Source organism: Vicia villosa, unplaced genomic scaffold (assembly GCF_029867415.1).
Source record: "Vicia villosa cultivar HV-30 ecotype Madison, WI unplaced genomic scaffold, Vvil1.0 ctg.000024F_1_1, whole genome shotgun sequence".
NCBI classification, from domain to species: Eukaryota; Viridiplantae; Streptophyta; class Magnoliopsida; order Fabales; family Fabaceae; genus Vicia; species Vicia villosa.
Window position 1 is genome coordinate 1,236,569 of NW_026704956.1, and position 15,174 is coordinate 1,251,742.

At 36.1% G+C, this 15,174-nt stretch overlaps 1 protein-coding gene across 1 annotated transcript; it reads right to left on the reverse strand.

Annotated features, from left to right (window-relative positions):
* Positions 1-271: 271 nt before the first annotated feature.
* On the reverse strand, positions 272-12,401 carry LOC131622085 (expansin-A13-like). The gene is made up of 2 exons (XM_058893134.1): positions 11,691-12,401; positions 272-818 (listed from the first exon to the last, which is right to left on the reverse strand). Exons 1-2 carry the CDS (start codon positions 12,242-12,244, stop codon positions 509-511), a joined length of 864 nt encoding a protein of 287 aa, XP_058749117.1. The 5' UTR covers positions 12,245-12,401; the 3' UTR covers positions 272-508.
* Between the last annotated feature and the right edge of the window lie 2,773 nt (positions 12,402-15,174).

Here is a 15,174-nt window from a genome sequence, read left to right on the forward strand (position 1 = left end):
GAGAATTATTGGATATTCTCTTATTTTAAATTAATTCAAAGTTTAAATTTACTTTAATTAATTAAATATACTATATAATATTAAATGAATGACTGTTGAATACCGGAGTGTTTTTCCTGGTAAAGAAATATTTTCAGAAAATTAAAAAAAAAATCTAAAATTTTATATTAAAGTTGATTTCTATGCTAAAACAATTCTATATAAGTGTTTTTTTCATGTCCAAATAAGCAAAACCTTTTAACCAATACAATGAGTTAGACTCACATGTAAATGTGAACAAATGAAAAATCCCAGATGAATTCAAACCTAAATTTACGCATATCAACAATACCTTAGAGCTACTATTATTATTCATGGAATTTAATTTATTTTCTCAAATTCAAAAAATAGGATAATTGTTGAGAGGAACAAAATATGATAAAAAATGTGTTTGATAATCCTAACTTAAGGTAACTCATGGAAGGAGAATGGTCCTTTGAAACAAGTTAGATTTTTGTTTATTCTTTTCCTAAGAGTCAAATTGCTTGCCTTCAAAGGTTTGTCCAAAGGTCCAATTCTTAGGAGCTACATTGTAAGATGTAACGGTTACACCATCACTACTAGTGACCTCAAATGAAAGAGGTTGATTTTGTAGCAATGCATTTACATGCCAATTTTGACCCCAATTCCTACCCATAGGAATCCAACCAGTTTTTGAACCCTTAACTTTTACACCAACAATGTCACCTATGCCAGCCACATTACTTATCAGCACTGAATTGAATATGCCAGAACCTGTAATTGTAAACCGCATTCTCCCTTCCCTTGTGCACTTTGTCCTGCTCCAAAACATAGATTAGTAAACATAACATCCAAAGAAATACCAACATATAGAATGGAAGTGATTGTTTTTTTTGTTGGATAACACTTTTTACTTATAGTGAATTTTTGGAGGCTATGCTAGAGCTCTTTCAAAAAAATGGTTGAAGTAATCTTTAGTGTGATTCTAAATTTATCATTGGTGTTTTTATAGTGAATTTTTAATTTTTAATGTTTTTTTAATTTCAAAACAAAATGACATTTTTTGTTTTTTAAGGTAACTAGCGGAAGGATGAAATGGAGCGAGAACCGGAAGAAATCCATCACTTTTCATTATTTTTCTGTACCCTTCAATTTAAATGGTATGTGACAAAATTTCTTTTATTCAGTTATAAAATATCTAAACGATGAAATGATTTTTATATTCCATTTCGTTCTATTCCGCTACATTCATTTTTTAATATCCAATTGTAGCCTTAAAGAAGATAATTATTGTGCACATAAACTTTTTTTTTTAATACTGTTTTTTCTCCTATACTAATGTTCTTAAAGTATGTCCAAAAGAATTCTTGAAAAATCTTTTGGACTGAAAATTTGTGTCTTTAAATAACGTTATAGTTTTTATTATTAGTATTGCAATAGTTATTTTAATTTCTCCAAGTTAACTTGTAATAACATATATAAATTCCAACTACACCATAATATAAATTTCCATCAAAATCAAATTATGAATGTACTCAAAATGACTAAACTAAATTCTAAACGTAAAGAAACATAAATAAAAAGACTAAATCACATCTGCCTCATCTTTACTTCTAAGTTCCACCACATTAATATCATCTTGCTCATCACTTGATTCAATTTCAAACTCATCTCCTTCCACCTCCAACTCCTCATCTTTATTAGACACTAATGTAGTAAGTCTATAATGATGTTTAGTAACTCTTGTTGGTTCATTGACACCATCGGCATTACCAATAACTTCACAAGTCAAACTCTCTTCTCCCAAAACCAAATCATCTTCCAATAGTTCATTTTCATCCTCATTTTGTTGCAACCATTCATAACAATCGTCGGGGTTGTTGGGCCTTCTGACCAGCCCAGATCACCATCTGATGCAATCTTGAATTGTTTTATATCAAGATTGAACCCAAAAATTCGAAACGAAGTTGTCATTAAATGCCCTTACTTTATTTCACAAAGTGTGAGAAAAGCCAAATTAATTGAGATTAATTTGAAGGATTCCAAATCTAAGTTTATTAGATCCTATAACCAAACCCCAAGCTCCTCTAACTCTCAAAACCACAATCCAAATCCAGCATAACCTTCTGCAACAACCACAATACAAACTAGACCTACCACCTTTCCAACTACAAGCACAATCCTGAATCTCTTTCCTATAAGATGCATTACTTCTGCCCAACGGTAAAAGCGAAGAGCTCAAGGTTTATGTTTTAATTGTGATGAAAAATTTGTTCACGAACACAAATATGCAGCAAGAAAATTTTCTTACTAATGATAAAGGTAGATGATCCCACAAAAAACCCAAGAGACACATGAGATCTCTTGATGCAGTTGAAAATGAGACACAAACTGAAGAAACATATTTTCAACTATCACCACAAGTTTTTATAAGGCAATTTTCCCCTAAAACTTAGAAATTTAACGGTGTTACTTGATGTCATATATGTTACTATCCTAGTTGACACTGATAACACTCACAATATTCTCCAATCTCGTATTGCTCAACATATCAAAACTCCCGCCAAACCCACATCCAACTTTTGTGTCATGGAGAGCAATGGTTCCCATTTACAGTGTTTGTAACTTTATGTTCCTATTGAAGGGAAATTGTGATTAAAATATGCAGCGGAAAACAAAAATTTCCTTAAAGTTGATCCTTACAAATGAGCATGATTAATGATAGAATAATTACTCTTATGGCAATTAACCATTGATACAAAATTGGGAATGATCACAAGCATTAAACGAACAACAGCATTTCTACTTAGTCCATGCAAACAGAGTCCCTTCAATCTTTGTGTTAGCCATTATGAATGAAGACTTTGAGCGAGAAAAGTGTGGTTAGGGTTTCACAAACCGGATTTAGTGAAGCAGCAAATACTTCAGCACAAGGGTTTTATTTATATAACTTCTTGTATGTACTGCAAAGTGAACAAGCCCACTATAACTTATGGTATACTGTATTTCACTCCATATCTCATATCATGTTTTCTTAATTATTTTGGATGAAACATTGTTAGGTATGTAAGCTGGTGTTAATAAAGCGTGTCGGCTAAAAGAGTTTGGAAGATCAGCGTGACTCATCATGGATCAGACCTTGTCTAACAAGGTCAGTTTCTTCTCTCAGATACACTATTCTATTATGGTGTTCTAGGAGGATTAAGTTGAGATAGAGTCTCACACTCGTTTAGATGGTCATCAAATAATAAGCTTAAATGTTCACCACCTCAATTTGGTCGAAGGATTTTAATATTCTTACCTAGTTGATTTTATACTTCATTTTTTAATTCCTTCAACTTTTTATAGGTTTCCTATTTGTGTTTCATTAAATACACATAACAATATCTATGGTAATCATCAGTAAATATTATAAAGTATTGTAAATCTCTTATGGCCGGTGTGTTTAGTGATCCACATACATATGTATGTATGAGGCCAAAAGATCACTAACCATTTCACTTTTTCTTTTCTTATGAAAGAGGACTTTGTCATCTTCTAAGTAAACAAGAGTTGCGTGTCTCATATGATTTATATGGCCTTAGCAATAATGTCAAAGGTAAGTCAAATTTAACTTATTAGGTTTCATCGTTTTAGTATTAATATAATAAATTGACATTTTAAGATCAATGACAAGTAATTATTTATTCATTTGTACAGCAAAAGAAAATATTATTTAAATAAATAGAGCATCAATTGTTCTTTATTATAAATAAAAAACCAAATTTATCCAAACAAGAAACATAAATAATATTCATGCTTATTGCATGTACATAATAATAGTTCTCTAACTGAATTAATAAAACCACTAAGTAAAGTACTCAATGCATATGATCTCATAACTAAAGCAACAACGTTTGCTAACTCGTAGAACAAATTCTCCGCTCCTTTTTAGCCCTTACACATTATTACAATTGTGAGAACCACGTCGAGTATCCAATACGCAAGAAGTAAAAGTAGATAAATTTATTTCTTTAACAAAAATACCTAAATGTGAAGTCTCTAATCCATTATTTTTACCTTCTAGGTACTTTCGGCGATTTCTCTTCCAATGTCTGATCTTACCGCGGTAAAAGCAAGTTACCTCCTTAGCTATACATCTACTAGACTTCAAAGGGCGAGTAGAAGGTTTCACTTTACTACCCTACTTGTTATGCCTTATGTTATGCTTATTTTCATTATTGACCATAATAATAATCTTCCCTTTTGATTTCAAGTTCTGCGCAGTAGTTCTCAACATAGTAACAGCGGTGACAGAGTTTACTCCATATTATTCATATTGAAATTAAGGACAATCTAGCTGAAACTCTCCAACAATGATTGCAAGATCAAATCAGTCGCAAGCTCTTTTTCAAGAGAAAAATCCATTATTTCATGATTTCTCACATATCCAATCATCTTGAGTATATGGGAACATACAGGGGCTCCCTCAGCTAGCTTGCCTAGAAAAAGGGTTTTGGAAACTTCAAACCTTTTGTGCCTAGTCTGCTTTTAATAGAGCATCTTTAGAGGTTCAATCATATTAAACACTCCCATATTCTCATGATGTTTTCTAATTTTGAGTTTATGGTAGCCAACCTAAGACATAAAGTTTCTAAGGCGTCATCAACATGCTTCATATATGCATCTTTTTCAGCCCTAGAGACTATCTGCCTCATGTTGTCTACCATGAACTCAAAATTACAAAAGTAACATGAGAACATGACAATGTTCGATGTGATTGAACACCTAAAGATGCCCAGTCAAGAGCTGACTAGGCATGAGAGGTTTGAAGTTTTCAAAGCTTCTTTTCAGGGCAAGTTAGCTAAGGGAGTTGTTATAGATCCAAGATGATTGGGTATGTGGAGAACCTTGAAAGATTATGTTATCTAATTGAAAGAGAGCTTACAATTGATTTGATACTACAATCGTAGTCGGAGAGCTTCAATCAATTTGTCATTAATTTCAATAGAATGATATGGACAAAACTCTGTCAAAAAAGCTAGTTATGTTGAGTACTGTCAATTGGAATATAAAATCAAAAGGAAGACCATTCTCATGGTCAACAATGGAAAGAAGTAGAACGAAAAACCCAACAAGTCGGATAATAAAGGGAAAAAGCAAGGAAGTTGCCAGACCCAAACCTATTATTCGTGCTTTAAAGCCTAACGGAGGTATAGCTAAAGACTAGTAATTCACAGGAAAAGGTGAAAGGACTAGTAATTTTTTGGCCCCTCACACGTACTGATGTATGTGCATTTAATGAAATACAAATTTCAATCCTTTGAAAAGTTCAAGGAATTAAAAAAGAAGTATAAAACCAATTAAACAAAAATATTAAAACCCTCCGAGCAGATCGAGGTAGTAAATATTTAAAGTTAGAATTTAATAGAGTGTGAGATTCTATTCCAACCTACTCTTCTTGGAACAACACAATGGAATGGTGTATAAAAGAGAAGAAATTGAACCTTGTTAGACATGATCTTTATCCATTATGAGTCACGCTTATCTTACAAACTCATCTTGGGGACATGCTCTGTCATTTTGGGGACATACTCTGTTGACAGCACGTTACACACTTAACCATGTTCCACCAAAAATTGTTGAGAAGACATCATATGAGATACGAATATATATATATATATATATATATATGGGGATTTGTTGTTGCTGGGTGTATTAATAATGTTCTTCTTGTTGTTGTTGTTCCTGTTGCTGTTGTGGTAGGATATAGTTGTAAAGGTGGGGGTCGATCAAGTAGAACGGATCCGCCACAAATAAATTAGGGGTGGTAACGGTACGGTACCAACTCATGTACTATGCGGACGGTTTCATCTCGCGATCACTCACGGGGAAGTTGAGGACATATTGGCGACGGTCTTTCCACATCTGGCGCCATTCGGGAGCGTAATCCTTCCAATTTTGATGATTCCACTGATGGTTTACTCGTTTAAGGTGTCATACTCCCAAGTCAACTGGAGGATCAGGTATACCTTGATGCATCCTGAACTGGAGTTTGATCCGGTCACTATGATGCATCTCGATGATGTTGTACCTAATGATGCAAGCTTTTGCAGTCCAAATAGCTGCATCTGTACCTCTTGGTTCATGATCGCATTCCAGATACGGTCTCCAGATAAACTGCATGCATAAGACTTATACTTTATTTCGGTCAAATATTTATAAAAAAGACACTTATAAAAGAGGAAAATATTAGAGATTATACATCCTCGGGTTGTAAGTGATCAATCAGCTGGCGGTACATCGTGATATTTGACCGCGGATTTTTCGTGAAGTCCATCTTTTTCACGCAAAATCTAAAACGCAATTTAAATGTGTCAGTTAAAGTAAACCCTAATCAATTTATTTTACATTAAAAATATGAATTAAAAAATTACCTCATTGCATATGGGAAGGTCCAGTTGGTTCTGTTTATTGGGGCCAGTATAGGCATTCTCCACCACCCCCAAACTTGCACCAATAGAGCGCATCCATAGAATCTACAAGAATCGTTTTTTGCATTCTTGCAAAGGGATTGGTACAACTTAGCCAGAACAGCAGACCCCCAACTATATTTACCCACTCTATTAAAATCCATTAACAAACGTAAATACATAAAATTTACGGTGTTACCGGTACTGTCTGGAAATAAAATGTTTTCAAAGAGCAAGATCAGGTAACACCTGATTTTCATGAGTACTGTTTCTTCAGAAGAATCGTCGTTCAAATGAAAGTCCCTATAATATATCTTTAAGTTCTTGAGGTTTACAACCTGTCCCCTAGAACCTGTGTCTCCCTCTATCAGATCTATACCCAATGTCTGCTGGCAAAGAGAATTGGCTTGCATTACACAACCATTAATGGCCTTACCGTTTACAGGAAGACCTAACAACATGTGTACATCCTCCAGGTTTATTGTGCACTCCCCTGTTGGAAGATGGAATGTGTGGGTCTCCGACCTCCAACGTTCAACAAGGCCAGAACAAATTTGTGATCTATGGCTGACTCTGCGATGCTGCTGATGGCCTCAAAACCAGCAAATTGTAAATATGGTTTTATACGTTCATCTGGAGCGACGATAGAGTGACTACGTGTGCGGAATCGGGAAGCGTCCTGAAAAAAATTATGTAAGTATTAATATGCAGTTATAACATAATAGGCTTGTAACTATAAGTAAAATACTCACAAATGTTTAGATGTTTTCCCTGGTTCCTCGGTGGGTGTTTCCCATGGTTAAGAGAGACATGCTTGCAGACTAGAAATCAGGAGTTTGAAAACGAAACGATTTTGGTGAGAGTAAATGTGAGATGGTGATGAGAAATATGCAGAGGGAAAGCTAGTATATGTAGTGAGAAGGCTGAAACGGTAACACGCTGCATGTTGGACATGTCAACACATTCAATTGTGGTAGGTGTTGCTTGTGCAGAATTGGGTGGCATGCATGCAGCATGGCTTTCGGTGACAAGACATACTGACATGTATGCAGAGCAGAAGTAGGTGACAGGATAAGGTGGCATGCATGCAATAGTAGCAGTAGGTGACCTGATAGTGTGGCATGCATGCAATATTAGCAGGAATCGTTTCAGATCATAGGCACTTGCTGGAATCGTTTCAGACGCATGCAACAGACATGAATCATTCAGACGCAAGCGTGACAGGTGGGGACCACCATGAATGGAGTTTTCAAAGGCATTCGTAACCTTCCTATCACTGCACTATTGCGTATGAATGATTCTTGTCTCTTGCATGCGTCTGAAACGATTCCAGCAAGTGCCTATGATCTGAAACGATTCATGCTACTATTGCATGCATGTCACATAATCCTATCACCGACTGCTACTATTGCATGCATGCCACCCTATCCTGTCACCTACTTCTGCTCTGGATGCATGTCACCATGTCCTGTCACCGAAAGCTATGCTGCATGCTTGCCACCCAATTCTGCACAAGCAACACCTAACACAATTGAATGTGTTGACATGTCCAACATGCAACATGTTACCGTTTCAGCCTTCTCACTACATATACTAGCTTTCCCTCTACATATTTCTCATCACCATCACACATTTACTCTCACCAAAATCGTTTCATTTTCAAACTCCAGATTTCCAGTCTACAAGCATGTCTCTCTTAACCATGGGAAACACCCATCGAGGAACCAGGGAAAACATCGAAACATTTGTAAGTATTTTACTTATAGTTACAAGCCTATTATGTTATAACTGCTTATTAATACTTACATAATTTTTTTAGGACGTTTCCCGATTCCGCACACGTAGTCACTCTATCGTCGCTCCAGATGAACGTATAAAACCATATTTTACAATTTGCTGGTTTCGAGGCCATCAGTAGCATCGCAGAGTCAGTCATACATCACAAATTTGTTCTGGCCTTGTTAGAACGTTGGAGGCCGGAGACCCACACATTCCATCTTCCAACAGGGGAGTGCACAATAACCCTGGAGGATGTACACATGTTGTTAGGCCTTCTAGTAGACGGTAAGGCCATTAATGGTTGTGTAATGCAAGCCAATTCCCTTTGCCAGCAGGCATTGGGTATAGATCTAATAGAGGGAGACACAGGTTCTAGGGGACAGGGTGTAAGCCTCAAAAACTTAAAGATATATTATAGGGACTTCCATTTGAACGACGATTCTTCCGAAGAAACGATACTCATGAAAACCAGGTGTTACCTGATCTTGCTCTTTGGAAACGTTTCATTTCCAGATAGTACCGGTAACACCGTAAATTTTATGTATTTACGTTTATTAGTGGATTTTAATATAGTGGGTCAATATAGTTGGGGGTCTGCTGTCCTGGCTACGTTGTACCAATCCCTTTGCAAGAATGCAAAAAACGATTCTTGTACATTCTATGGATGCACTCTATTGGTGCAAGTTTGGGGGTGGTGGAGAATGCCTATACTGGCCCCAATAAACAGAACCAACTAGACCTTCCCATATGCAATGAGGTATTTTTTTAATTCATATTTTTAATGCAAAATAAATTGATTAGGATTTACTTTAACTAACACATTTAAATTGCGTTTTAGATTTTGCGTGAAAAAGATGGACTTCACGAAAAATCTGCGGTCAAATATCACGATGTACCGCCAGCTGATTGATCACTTATGACTCGATGATGTATAATCTCTAATCTTTTCCTCTTTTATAAGTGTCTTTTTTATAAATATTTGACCGAAATAATGTATAAGTCTTATGTATGCAGTTTATCTGGAGACCGTATCTGGAATGCGATCATGAACCAAGAGGTGCAGATGCAGCTATTTGGACTGCAAAAACTTGCATCATTAGGTACAACATCATCGAGATGCATCATAGTGAACGGATCAAACTCTAGTTCTGGATGCATCAAGGTATACCTGATCCTCCAATTGACTTGGGAGCATGGCACCTTAAGGGTGTGTTTGGTTTAGAAGAGAAGTTGTGAAGAGAGAAGTAAGTAAGAGAGAGTGAGAGAAGAGAGAAAAATGTGAGAAATAGAGTAGATTTGATGTATTGTTTGTTATAAGAGAAGTATGAGAGAAATAGAAGAGAAAGAAATGTAACTATTTTTGAAAAGACAAAAATATCCTTGACTAAACAAAGTTATTAATCCATGAATTTAAAAAATAGATAAAAGATAATAATATAATAATTGGGTAAAATTGGAAAATTGATACTCTTTCTCATTTCTCTTTAATTATGAGAAGATTGAAAAAATGGTGGGACCCATTGAGTATAACTCTCTCTCTTCTCTTTTTCACCTCAACCAAACAAGAGAAGTTTCACTCTTCTCTTCAACCTCTCTCTCTTTCTTTTCTCCTCTACCAAGCATACCCTAAACGAGTAAACCATCAGTGGAATCATCAACATTGGAAGGATTACGCTCCCGAATGGCGCCAGATGTGGAAAGACCGTCGCCAATATGTCCTCAACTTCCCCGTGAGTGATCGTGAGATGAAACCGTCTTCACAATACATGAGTTGGTACTGTACCGTTACCACCCCTAATTTATTTGTGGCGGATCCGTTCTACTTGATCGACCCCCACCTTCACAACTATATCCTACCACAACAACAACAGCAACAGGAACAACAACAACAACAACAAGAACAACAACAACAAGAACAACAACATCAATACACCCAGCAACAACAAAATCTGTTCCAGACTCCGTCCCGTTCCAAGCGCAACTACCGCCAACAAAATCTTATCCAAACACAGTCCCAACCAAACAATCAAGGTGAGAGCCAACACCAGTACGCTAGCCCATACCAAACCCATTCACAACCACTTGGCTTTGCAGGGTACTCAAGGTCGTTCGGCCAAAACATTGAGGCGGGTTCGTCAAGGCTCCATCTAAGTCCTAACGAGGGTCCACATGCTGAATCATCTCACCACGGTACACCCTTTGGGTTTGCAACACCGTCCAATCAATTTGGGCTTTACCAAGGTAGTACAAGTGCTGTTGGGTGTTACTTTCCAGAAATCGTATCCCAACCTACTCCCCCACCACCATTTAGCACTTTTGAGGGCTTGGGTTACGGACTTTACGACAGTCGATTTTCGGGAAATTATGGTGGCGTTGACGAATTCATGGACAGTGACCATCGGAACAACACAATTCCAGGCCCAGCTACACAATCACAACAAGAACCACGAAGGGGTAGGGTGGTCCTAGGGTTCGCGGCAACGTCAACGACCGTCCCCGACGTGTGATAATAAGACCTAACTGCGAAACAGATGGGCGTCTTGGCGATGGAAGACATTAGGCATTTTGTTAGGTTTTCGATAATCAGTTGTTTTCGTTGTATCCAAACTCTAAAAGTAATAGAATTTGTTATTTCCAATTTTTTATATAGACCCGTTGTTTCGATTTCTATTACAGGATGTCAAAATAGGTCTCTAAATGTTAATTATAAAAATTAAAAAAAATAAATATGGCCTTATTTGCCATTTCATTTGGCTAAATCAAAAAAAATTATACCTAATGCACCATTTCATTTGGCGCAAATGTATGTCCAATTAGAGCAAGCCAAATGAAATGGCACATTAATCCGTGTAATTATCTTTTACGCCATTTCATTTGGCACATACACCTATGTTTGTTCCCAAACCTAAACACTTTGGTAAATAACTTGAATTGTGGGTTTTTTTGGTATTTTTTTTTTAAACTTGATTATTTAAATTTTTTTTCATTTGCTCAAATATAACAAACTGTGTACCTAAATAATTCCTTAGCTTAGTATTGTAATTGTTATCTTAATTTCTCCGAATGGACTTGGTCTAATTGTTTCTAAACATTCATTGAGTATTTTTTTTTACACTTTCGTTTGAGTAATTTAATTAGTATTTAAAGTGTGTTTTACTCATTAATGAGAATATGACTATTTAAAATGTAATTTGTCATTTTTTTAAAGTTTGATATTGCTTTTTATGAACAACTACTTTTTTGTAAAGGTAATTTACTTTTTAACTATTCTACATTTTAATAATTAATAAGATGGTTTCATAATAAAAATGGCAACACCAAATATTATCTATTTATCATGTAACATTGGAATTGCATCAACAACAAATAGAGGGGAAGAAAACTAATTAATTCATAATTTGCATGCTCTAGAAAGAAAAACTAATTGAGTGGAAGATTAAGAATATAGAGTAAACGTACCTGCGATACTCCACGGGCATGCTACCCCCTTTCCAAATCGCAATCTTCTCGAAAGCTTCAACCGGAATCACGAAATGCTGCTTAGGAGGGTTACAATGTCCACCGTTACTCTCCGCGTCAAAACCGTAGTTCGGAGCACAGAAATTAGTAGCGGTGACAACAATAGACCTGCCGGAGACGCACCACCGCCGGTCGAAGGGAACATCCTCCTCAAAACAGCGAAGCTCATAACATGCGCCACAGATCTGGCCGTGTTGAAAGAGAGTTTCGCTAAGAGAAGCTGCGGTGATGCCGTAACGGTCTCTTAGAGCGTCGCCGTAGCCGCATGCGCCGTCGACTGCGTCTCTGGTGTCATCGGAGGTGGAGGAGTATGTGGCGTGGGCGGAGAGCCATTCGGAGGCGGGAGGAAAGGGACGTTTGTTAGGGGATTCCGAGAAGGGTGCGGCTGGTGGCGAAGGAGAAGAGTAATGAGAATGAGAGGTAGCTGGTGAAGTGAATAGAATAATTAGTTGAAGGGTAATAATGTAAATAGAGGTTAATACTCCAGGTGACATTTGCCTTTGGAGGTTGAGATTGGAGAATGATGAAAAAATGAGATGCAAAAATCACAATCTCTAATGGTGTATTATCATCTTCACACAAAGATCACATTTTTCAAAATTTCTTACAATTTTTTTATCATATGTGTTTTGAAGTGCTTACTGACACTTCTGTCATTGTATCAGTACAATCTTTATTACCGGAGAATTGTTTTAATTTTTAAACGAATAAAATAAGTTTTATTTTTCTATTTTGTAAAAAATATGGTTGCAAGTTTGTTGTTTTGCTTCACGAAGGAATTTTGGATATCGATTTTTTCGCTGCGTCTGGTCCCATTCAAATCAAAAGGATGATAACGACTCTTTGGACCGCTTATATTGAATGCTCCTGCCCTCTGCTCTATTTTAGTTACTGCTGACAGCTAGCATATAGCAGCAATGTTTTTGGTGTTTATTTAATCTAATCCGAGTTTTTTTTGTACAAAGAAAAACGGACCATAATATGGCCGGCCTCACTTGGAAAGCCGTCTATATGCTTAAACATGACAACTTCAAAGAAAATCCTAGCTTTTTTAATATTTTAAATAATAAAATATTACGTATCCTTTATTCATCTTCTTTCTCTCAAACAAATCGACGTAGGCGGAGTAATCAGATCCCATTTCTATATGAGATAAGCCATACTCCTTAATTATTTAGCTTGATAATAAATAAAAAATGACCGTTGAGAAGAACAAGTGAACTTTAAGATCCAAGAAACACACATTTGATATGGCGGAGAGAAGACTGACTTGCAAGATTAACAATTTAATATTTAAGTGAGTGAAAAAATAAGGACCAATACGAAAGTGAGAATGAATTTGAATCATACATTTTTCTTTATGTCAAACACCTTATATATGAAATTTGGTTAAGGTGTCACATGCTTCACTGCAATGTTAGATTATATCCAATTGTGGCAAGAGATCCATGACATGGATTAGTTATGGTACTCTGGAACATAATTGGGTCATACATTCCTCGTTATGGAGGAATGGTTTTGGATTGATGAGTGGGTATTTCTTTTATTGGGTATTTGGCTGGCACAAAACTATTGTCCTCAAGGCTTCTCGTGGCGTAGTAGCAGGAAGCCTTTCAAAAAAAAATTAGATTGAGATCTTCGTACATGAGTCATTGCTTGGAGAAAAGGAAGAGGTTTAGCAGTCGGCGTGAGTAACTTAGGGAGTAGATGCATTAAAGGCTACTCTCATCATTGAGACATTTCGGCCCATTTTGTAGTCTACTTGGCTCCCCTATATAGGATTACTTAATATTTCAAATGCCTTTTTCACTCTTTGCGCAAACCGTAAGCTTCTTCACTTCTATAAACTCTGACATTTCCTCCTTAAGCTTTGCTGACACCCATTTTATCAGGCTCTTTTCTTCTTCGGATCCTACATTTTTTGGTTCATTGTAACCTTCGAGTTGTGAGTTCACTTTTCCATTAGAGATATTTTTCATGATGTCAAAACTAGGACAACTTTAGAATTTCTGTATATTGGACGATTTTATCCGAGTCTTGATATGCATCTTAGTATTAGGAAGCTTAGAATGTGCTTAGAAAAGATTTAATGTAAAAAACGGGTTTATGTGTCGACACATACATGTTATAAGTCGACACATGTGGGTGCTTTTTAAAGCCTGCAGCTTCTATTTGCATGAGTCGACACATAAAGCTTTTCTGATCGACACATAGAGCAAAAATTTCTTCTTTGAGTCGACACATATGTCGTACGAGTCGATACATGTGGATGCGTTTCAAACCCTGTAGCTTATGTTTGCATGAATCAACATATAAAGTTTTTCAGGTCGATACATAGAAAAAATTTCTTCTATGAGTCGACACATACATCGTATGATTAAACACATGTTAATGCTTTTTAAAGCATGTGGATTATGTTTACATGAGTTGAGTCATAAGGCTCTTTAGGTCGACACATAGCAGAAAACTTTGTACTATGGGTCGACTCATGACTTCCAAGTGTCGACACACGTGTCAAAAAATTTGAAATTCTACGTTCTTTTCTAAATTTCTAGTTTTCTTTTTGCCTCCAACACACACACACACACACACACACACCTCATACATGCATCATTTTTAACAAGATGAAATCATAAACATACAAAGAAAGTTCTTTTCATCTTCAATCTCTCATTTATGCTTACACACAACAATTACACATAATCATTCTTGTTGGGTGTCATCTAGATTCAAAGTTGATAACGTCTAATTTAGGTTGTTGAATTGTAAATTGGGTTAAGTTTTGTTAGGGGTTTCATTAGGAAAAACAAGTTATGGTTTGTCCTCCAAGATCAAGGTGTTGATTTTGGGGTTTTTCACGAGATTTTGCAATTCGGATTCAGCCGAGTGAAAGCTTCAAAGAAGGTGGTTCTGTCTAAGGAGTAATGGTAATCGGAGGATCGTTTGGAAATTTTGGGTCATGATAATTCGCAATTGGATTCACCATGTGAAATATTTAAAGAACGGTGGTTCTATCAAAGGAATAGTAGTAACCAGAGGATCAATTGGTATTATCGAGTTTCTTGATCGAGCTCAAGATCAAAGGAAGAGAAAGAGTTAGAATCAACATCAAACATTGGGTTTGTAGGGTTGTGTAGCTACTTTTCTCTTGAAAACAATTTTTTGCAAAGTGAGATTTATATCTCAATTTCATTTGGAATTTGGGACAGACGTAGCCATACCAAAGACGACTGGTGAACTGCCTAAACAAATCCTTGCATCCTCTCTCTTTCTCTCTATCTTTATCTCTTTCATTTACTTCCAATTTCACATTGTTAAATTCGTTGATTATGCAATCGACACGCTTAGGTAAAAAATTTGTAAAATTCAAAATGGTTTTTTTTGGTTGATTATAATCCGTAAGATTATAACTTGTTTTTTATAT